The sequence below is a fragment of the Neltuma alba genome, unplaced genomic scaffold (genome assembly GCF_004799145.2).
Source record: "Neltuma alba isolate B1F8T4 unplaced genomic scaffold, ASM479914v2 tig00012686_pilon, whole genome shotgun sequence".
Lineage (NCBI taxonomy): Eukaryota > Viridiplantae > Streptophyta > Magnoliopsida > Fabales > Fabaceae > Neltuma > Neltuma alba.
Genome location: NW_021637115.1, coordinates 115,424 through 124,483, shown reverse-complemented (window position 1 = coordinate 124,483; position 9,060 = coordinate 115,424). Strand labels below are relative to the sequence as shown.

At 39.6% G+C, this 9,060-nt stretch overlaps 1 protein-coding gene across 4 annotated transcripts; it reads left to right on the top strand.

Moving 5' to 3' along the window:
- Positions 1–697: 697 nt before the first annotated feature.
- On the top strand, positions 698–8,327 carry LOC114729857 (cysteine-rich receptor-like protein kinase 10). 4 transcript variants are annotated; one of them, XM_028916893.1, is made up of 10 exons: positions 698–769; positions 4,601–4,605; positions 5,634–5,930; positions 6,030–6,116; positions 6,282–6,395; positions 6,572–6,693; positions 6,772–6,982; positions 7,082–7,319; positions 7,442–7,592; positions 7,729–8,327. In XM_028916893.1, coding segments are annotated over exons 1-10 (1,575 nt in total). In that variant the 5' UTR covers positions 698–767; the 3' UTR covers positions 8,077–8,327. The 4 variants fall into 4 exon arrangements, with proteins under 4 accessions (XP_028772726.1, XP_028772725.1, XP_028772727.1 ...); XM_028916892.1 differs by having other exon boundaries at positions 5,634–5,945; XM_028916894.1 differs by lacking the exon at positions 6,282–6,395 and having other exon boundaries at positions 5,634–6,116.
- The last annotated feature ends 733 nt before the right edge of the window (positions 8,328–9,060 follow it).

The following is a 9,060-nucleotide window of genomic DNA, read 5'->3' as shown; positions in this document are numbered from 1 at the left end:
TTTATAAATTACACACTTTGAACTAAGCTGTAGATTAATTTATATAGCATGGAAGTGTAAAATAAAATATTTAAGGGTTTGATGGTAAATTCACCACCTCCCAGAAACCAAACAAAGCATTGTTAAATATCCCTCCCCTGCCCCTTCTACAATCCAAACGCACCCTTAATTTCATCCATGAAAAAAAAATGTTTTTGTTAAATAGCGTGTTACAGTGTAAAGATTGAGATGATTAGACACGCACACGCCGCTTCTTGCTTGACCGGGACATTTTATGCAGTAAGACAGTCATGGAAAAGAAAACCGTGTTTTGCCATCAGAAAATGTCACAGAGTGAAACAAGCTAAGAAATCTATGGAACAGATCTGCAGAGTTTAAACTTTAAACCTTCCCAGAATGCTACAATACTCTGACAAATTTCAATGGTTAGAGCTTATTTAGCATTGCTTCAATTTCTCTGTGTTCTTACAAGTCAATTATATGAAGCCACCAGCCAGCCAGAATTACAAAAGTATTATTGCAATAACAGCAGCAAAACAGCAAATAGCACCTACCAGACCAACCGCAATACCCTTTTATCAAATCTCACTTCCAACAAACAAATAGATTATGGCTTTTACAATCTATCTTATGGTAATTACCCAAACACGGTCTATGCAGTTGGGTTATGCAGGGGAGATGTTACGCCAGACTTTTGCCGTAGCTGCCTCAAAATTTCATCATTCCTGCTGCCACAGCTTTGTCCAGATCAGAAGCAAGCTTTTGGGATGTTAGATGTCAAGACTACTTCAACATTAGTACATAGGCCCAATAAATTGATCCACCAGCCCAATAAGTAAAAGCCCAATCAGTAGATTGTAGTGTATCATTTATTTCTCTGGATTCTTCTATTGTACAGAGTGTATAGTACATACGTGGCTCATTTACATGTATTCTAGGGTTAGCCACACTACTATTTATTGAACAGTAAATACAGAGCACAGTGCGCCACATTTTATACATTCCCCTTACTGTTAAAATCTCTTCTTGGTATCAGAGCGCTGAGGCAAGCAGCCATGTCAACCAACAATGAATCACCTCTCTCTCAGCCATCTGGAAATACCAGTGAAGGGTCCTCCTCGGTGTCCGCGTCACTGCTGTCAAAACTATCGGAGAAAAGCACAGCTCTCTCCCAAAGTTGTTCTGTCAAGCTGGACAGAACCAACTATCCAGTATGGGCTCTCCATGTGTTGCCTATCATCCGTGGTCACAAGCTCGAAGGCTACATAAATGGGACAAAGAAGTGCCCTGCTCAATTTATCACCGAAGGAAGTACAACCAAGCTGAATCCCGAGTTTGAAGAATGGGTAGCTGTGGATCAGTTGCTCTTTGGCTGGCTCCTAAATACAATGACCTTGGAGATTTCTTCTGAGATGACAAATGTATCATCTTCTGCTGGATTATGGCTCGCTGCGAAGCAATCAGCTGGAGCAAGAACCAAGTCAAGGCTTTTGATGCTTAGATCTGAACTTCAACGCACCAGGAAAGGAACCATGCGGATGAATGACTACCTGTCTAAGATTAAGGCACTAGCTGATCAGCTTTCTCTCGCCGGGAGTCCCATTCCTCTTCCTGACCTCATCATTCAGGCACTGGCCGGTCTTGATGCAGAATACAACCCAATCGTGGTTCAACTTTCTCATGAAGCCGAAGATCTCAGCTGGCTGGACGTACAAACCTCTCTTTACACCTATGAGAGTCGGATGGACCAGTTAAATCAGCTTTCTCAACTTTCAATCAACACTAATCTGGTTAACTACACCAGAACAGAAGAAAGGAATAATCAAAGGGGTACCTGGCGTGGAGGCCGTGGAAACAGAGGCAGGAGAGGACGTGGCAGAAATACTCGTTTTCGTGGCCGTACCAACAGTGATGAAGACATACCCAAGTGTCAGTTGTGTGACAAAATTGGCCATGTTGTGGAAAACTGCTTCTATAGGTATGATAAGACCTTCTCCAAGTCTGGACCAAAGAAGTTTACTGGAGGCAGAAGCTCGGGATCATATTCTGAGTATGACAGCGCCTATTGGGCCTCCCCAGAAACCGTGAACGATGATGCCTGGTACCTTGACAGTGGAGCAACCAGTCATGTGACAAAGAATCTTGACAAACTTGATGACTCTGCTGTTCCATCTGGTAAGATGAATATAATAGTTGGTGATGGTCATAAAATAGGAGTTGAAAGAGTAGGTTCATCTACTATTCGAAACAACTCTCACAAGAAGGTTAAATTGAAAAATGTTCTCTATACTCCAAAAATCAAGAAAAATCTCATAAGTGTCTACAAAATGGCATATGATAATGATGCTGATGTAATATTTAACTCAAATGGTGTTTGTGTGAAGGATCAGGAAACAGGGCAAACCATGCTTCAAGGCAAACCGAGTAATGGTGGTATGTTCAAGGTCTTAAATCAGCAGGAAGATGGTAGTGCAGCGTTAGTTTTTGTCTCAGAAAAGGAAGATGACAATTCAGTACTTAGGAACCGTATTTTCAGTAAAGAATTCTGGCATTGTAGGCTTGGCTACCCTAGTGAAAAGGTTTTGAATCAGCTCATTAGTGAATGTAACTTGAAAGTAATACCTAGCAATGAGAATGAAAATTTCTTTTGTGAATCCTGCAAATATGGCAAATCACACTCTCTACCCTTTAAAGTTTCAAATTCTCGAGCTTCTAAGCCCCTAGAATTGATTCATACAGACTTGTGGGGACCAGCACCGATTGTCTCTATGAATGGATATAAGTATTATATTCTGTTTCTCGATGATTATAGTAGATACTCTTGGATTTTTCCATTAAAATCTAAGGATGAAGCATTGCAAGCCTTTATTCAGTTTAAAAAATACGCTGAGAAACAGTTTGATAACAGCATCAAAATAGTTCAAAGTGATTGGGGAGGAGAATATAGATCCTTCACTAAAACCTTACAAGATGCTGGGATACAGTTTAGACACTCCTGTCCTCACACTTCCCCTCAGAATGGAAGAGCCGAGAGGAAACATAGACACATTGTTGAGACTGGTTTGACCCTACTTGCACAAGCCAAAATGCCCTTGTTCTATTGGTGGGAGGCATTTCACACTGCTACTGAGCTCATCAATAGACTCCCAACTCCTGTCCTTGGAGGAGGTTCCCCTTATCTCAGATTATTCTGTAAACTGCCTAACTATGAGTCTCTAAAGATTTTCGGTACAGCATGTTATCCTTGCCTAAGACCGTACAATGACCACAAGTTACAATTCAGAACCACCAAATGTGTATTTATTGGCTACAGCAATTCTCACAAAGGCTACAAATGCCTAAATTCAAATGGGAGAGTATATATTTCACGCCATGTTGTTTTTAATGAAACTGACTTTCCTTTTTCAACAGGCTTCATGAACAAGTGGAAGTTACCTGAGGAAGTGATTCACCCACGAGAATTCTTCAAATCTTCTTCCTCCTCTCTACCTCCAGAATGTACAGCACAGGTGACTCCTGGTTCAAGGTCCACTGTTCAGATTACTGAGCTCCCTGCACTACCACTATTGAACTCTCCAAGTAGCATCCCTGCTGAAAATGAACAATCAGAATCAGTCACAGAAAGCCCATCAGATTCTACAGATGAACAACAGTCAACATCTTGCAGTTCGGTACAATCTGGAGGAAGATCTAGAAATCATGAGCAACAGCAAATGCAGGAAACAGTGACTACACCAGCACAACATCATATGATTACTAGGAGCAAAGTGGGTGTTCACAAACCCAAACTTCCCTATGTCGGTACAGTTACAACAATTGCTGATCTAGTTGAACCTACTGGCGTGAAAGAAGCACTGAAATCTCAGGAGTGGCGTCAAGCTATGCAGGCAGAATATGATGCACTTATTAAAAACAATACATGGGAATTGGTTCCCTATCATGGGAACAGGAAGCTTGTGGATTGTAAATGGGTGTTTAAAGTCAAGACTAGTGCAGATGGCTCATTCTCTAAGCCTAAGGCAAGATTAGTAGCCAAGGGGTTTCAACAGAGCCCTGGAATAGACTTCTATGAAACATTCAGTCCAGTCCTGAAAACCTCAACACTACGGTTTATTTTAGCCCTAGCTGTAACTTTTGGTTGGTCTATAAGGCAGCTAGACATAAACAATGCCTTCTTAAATGGCGACCTGTGTGAGCAAGTTTTAATGAAGCAACCAGAAGGGTTTGAATCTGTCCGTTTTCCTAAACATGTCTGTTTGTTAAACAAAGCTCTCTATGGACTGAAGCAGGCCCCACGAGCATGGTTTGAAAAACTGAAGTCTACCTTACTTCACTGGGGATTCGTGAATTCAAAATCTGACACTTCCTTGTTCTTCATCAAAAACAAGAGGTTTGTCCTATTTGTGCTCATATATGTTGATGACATAGTTGTGACTGGAAATTCTGTGAGATTAATGGAATTGTTCATAAAACAACTTAATACTCAATTTGCTCTCAAGGATTTGGGGAATCTACATCATTTTCTAGGAATTGAAGCCCATAGAGATGTTACGGGCTTATATCTTAAACAAGAAAGGTACATCCTGAACATATTAGACAGGTTCGGTATGAGAAATTGTGCCCCTGTACCGTCTCCAATGGTAGTAAACAGACACTATTCCAGAAATGAGGGTAAACCGCTGGAAAATCCTACAATCTACAGACAAGCTATTGGCGCTCTACAGTACCTAAATAATACCAGACCAGACATTGTGTTTGCAGTAAACAAATTAAGTCAATTTCTTTCAGCTCCTACTGAAATTCACTGGCAGGCACTAAAAAGGATCCTTCGTTACCTCAAAGGCACTACCAATTTGGCTCTCCACATACAACCGAGCACACATATGTGTCTTCAAGGATTTTCTGATGCTGATTGGGCGGTGTGTCCAGATGACCGACGATCAATTGGGGGTTACTGCGTCTTCTTCGGTGATTCTCTTATCTCCTGGTCTGCGAAGAAACAGCATGTTGTAGCTCGTTCAAGTGCTGAGTCTGAATACAGGTCTCTGGCGAATCTGGCAGCTGAACTCGCTTGGCTCCAGTCATTAATCGGGGAATTTGGAGTAAGATTAAAGACTCCACCGATAGCCTGGTGTGACAATCTGAGTGCATCGGCCCTGGCCTCAAATCCAGTCTATCACGCTCGCTCAAAACATATCGAACTCGATGTTCATTTTTTGCGGGATCGAGTTCTCGACAACAAGCTCTCTGTTCGGTACATTCCATCCTCAGATCAGATCGCCGATATGTTCACCAAAGCGCTATCTCACTCCAAGTTCTGGGCCTTTAGAAACAAACTGGGCCTCACCGTTTCACCTGGCCCCAGTTTGAGGGGGGATGTCAAGACTACTTCAACATTAGTACATAGGCCCAATAAATTGATCCACCAGCCCAATAAGTAAAAGCCCAATCAGTAGATTGTAGTGTATCATTTATTTCTCTGGATTCTTCTATTGTACAGAGTGTATAGTACATACGTGGCTCATTTACATGTATTCTAGGGTTAGCCACACTACTATTTATTGAACAGTAAATACAGAGCACAGTGCGCCACATTTTATACATTTCCCTTACTGTTAAAATCTCTTCTTTAGACGAGTGCATGTTATCTTACTCAAACACTTCAATATTAGACAACGCGGTAGTCTTCTATATGTGGGACGAACACTTGGCAAGAAATTGGAATCAGTACAATCAGGTTCTTATGAGTTTGCTGCGGACTTTAAGTAGCATAGCTGCTTCTGGTGACTCCAGTCTAAAATTTGCTGCAGGACATGAAGAAGGACCTAACCTTCAAACCATATATGCTGTTGTTCAGTGCACGCCTAATTTGAGCGAGTCAGAATGCAAAAGCTGCTTGCTTTGGGCCATCTCAAAAATTCCAGAGCGCGGTAAAGATAGGCTAGGTGGTAGAGTTATTGTACCCAATTGTAACTTAAGATATGAAAGTGGCCGCTTCTATGCAATTACAGCTGATGTAACTTTTTCAGCTCCGCCGACCCTACTGTCTCCTCCCCCATCCACCAACACAACCTTTTCATCACCTCCTCCATCTGCCGCCACAAGATCCTCGAAAGGTACTTTCAGTAGCAGTTAAACATCCAAAACTTCCCCTTTGTTGGGATTTCCCATTCCATCTGGGAGGAATAGGTCGTTTTTAGCAGATGACTAGAGGATAAGGCTTCAAAATCAACATTCTTTTCTATTATCTCTCTTAATGAACAGGGATTTTCTTTTTCCAGGAAAGAAATCACAAACTATCATTGCCCTTGTTGTGTCAACTTCTGCAATGGTTATGCTGCTTATCTTTGCTTGGATCTGTGTAAGAGTGAGAAAGCAAGGAAGGAAATCTCCAAGTAAGTACACGACTGAATTATTGCTAACAGCATGACAAAGTTGAGCAAAGTGAAAATTTATTAAATTTCTTGTCACTTTTCTAAGGAGTCTGTTCTGCAGAACTTACTTACAGCTTAATTAAATACCATCAAACGAAATGGCTTAAACTCATTTTGCCTTGGTGAGACTGAAGCAGATGATTCAACCGAACTTACTGAGGAGTCAATACAATTTGAATTTGACACCATCAAAGTTGCTACAAATAACTTCTCTGATGAAAACAAGCTTGGACAAGGAGGATTTGGACCAGTTTACAAGGTAGACAGATACAACACTCACAAAATTATGAACACAGCACCCGTGGTCAAATCTTGATACTTGTTGTCCAACTTTCAGGGCATGCTCTTCGAAGGGAAAGAGATAGCAGTAAAAAGGTTGTCTAGTAATTCTGGACAAGGGGATATTGAATTTAAGAATGAAGTACAATTAATGGTCAGGCTTCAACACCGAAATTTAGTTAGACTCCTTGGTTTTTGTTTGAAACAAAAGGAACGACTTCTAGTATATGAGCTTCTTCCTAATAAAAGTCTCGATCACTTTTTATTTGGTAAGTTAGACATTCTATTTCTACATGAAAAATGAAAAAAATAAATGAGTAAATACTCTGACTCTACTTTATATGATTATGTCTTGGATTGAGATATAGATCCTATTAGACGTGCACAACTAAGATGGAAAACACGTTACAAAATTATTGGAGGAATTGCAAGTGGCCTTCTTTACCTTCATGAAGAATCTCAACAACGAATTGTTCATCGTGATCTTAAAGCAAGTAATATTCTCTTAGATGCGGATATGAATCCTAAGATTTCAGATTTTGGCATGGCAAGATTATTTGTTACAGATCAAACTCAAGCCAACACAGACAGAGTTGCGGGAACCTAGTAAGTATCAAAACATGGCATGTCTAATTAGTTTCTAACTGTCCTAGACCAAACAGAAGAAAACTTGAATATGACAGTCAAGAGAAATGTTACATACTGTATTTGATTACTTTGACATGCAGTGGGTATATGGCGCCAGAGTATGCAAGACATGGAAGATTCTCAACAAAGTCTGATGTCTTCAGTTTTGGTGTATTGATTCTAGAGATTGTGAGTGGCCAGAAGAATGGTGGCTTTCATAATTTGGAGAATGTAGAGCATCTACCAAGTTTGGTACGTTTTCATCCTTTTCACTATTTATCCTCCTTGGCTTTGAAAGAGTTTAGGAAATTAGTCATTATTGGTCTGCATGAAACATAAATTAAAAGTTTCGGACTAATACTTACCAAAATTGAGCAATTTGTTGCAGGCATGGAAAAGCTGGAGGAAAGGCAAAGCCTCTAACATTATAGATCCCACGTTAAGAGATGGTTCAAGAAATGAAATAATGAGATGCCTTCACATTGGTTTACTATGTGTTCAAGAAAAAGCTGCAGACAGACCAACCTTGGCTTCCCTTGTGCTTATGCTCAGCAGCCACTCCTTCTCACTTCAAGAACCCATGAAACCTGCATTTTTTATGAATGACACAAGTTTATCTGGCAGAAACTCAAGGGATTACAGAGCTGTGTCAACAAGCTCCAGCAAGAAAAATAGTAAATCTGCAGAATCATTATCAGTGAATGAGGCCTCAATAACTGATATATATCCTCGATAACTTGAGCTGTAGAGGTGACACTCTTGATCATAATTGCTAGCGTATGAGTTATTCTGCCAATATAACTAAGTGCTTTTTTTGTTGAAGAAAATGATAGAATTTTTTGAATTGCATAAACAGGAAAACAATTGCAATGTATTTTAATTCGGAAGTTCTCTGTATTGTAAGTAGGGAATGTCACATCATGGGACCAATACGGATAAAAACAGTAGTGATTCTGATTAATAAGAAACACAGAGTCTTCTGAAAAATCTACCTCTGTGTCATCTCAGCAACCTACTCATCTCACTTGTTTCAAGCATTGATTTCCAATGGTGTTTGTTCCACGAGCTATCTGCATCCCATTTATACATCAATTCAGAACTGTAGCTAATGTTTAGTAGAGATTTATTGTTTGTTGGAAGGCCAGTTGAACCTGCCAAAGTCAATGAAAAGCCCATACGAGACATTGAGTTCCCCAGTGTTATAGTATTATTTCGTATCTTTAATATAAGAGCTAGTTAACCAATTTGATTAAATTAACAAAATTAATTTAGTTATTTGTAATAATATGTGTTATTTTTTAAAAAATATTCTTACTAATCATGTGTATTAGCTAGAATTAGTATTTGATAAAAACTCTAACATGTGTAAGTATTACAAGGATTATTTTGAAAAAAAAAATGGATAAATATAAGAGAAAGAGTAAAATGATGGTCTTATATTTAAAACTAAATTGAATGTCAGATTAGTTCTTATATTAAAAACCGGAAGTAGTAGTAGTTAAAATCTCATCTCAGCTAACCAAAATATTAGTGCAGAATTTTTCACTACTATCCTTTAAGGGTGGGCCAAGAGGGGAGACCAATTACATTAAATCAGTTCGCTTGCAAATGGGGAAATGGGGATTTTCATAGAATGAGTCATATTCTCATGTACTCGTGAGCTAAACTAACAATAAAAGCTGAAGAGGTTACTGAAGATATAAAGGGCAACGTGTGCTGA

What these genes read in the sequence shown, in the direction of transcription:
- LOC114729857 (XM_028916892.1), top strand. An exon ending in CGCCACAAGATCCTCGAAAG is followed by an intron (nt 6,117 to 6,281) that starts GTACTTTCAGTA and finishes TTCTTTTTCCAG; the next exon opens with GAAAGAAATCACAAACTATC. An exon ending in GCAAGGAAGGAAATCTCCAA is followed by an intron (nt 6,396 to 6,571) that starts GTAAGTACACGA and finishes AGACTGAAGCAG; the next exon opens with ATGATTCAACCGAACTTACT.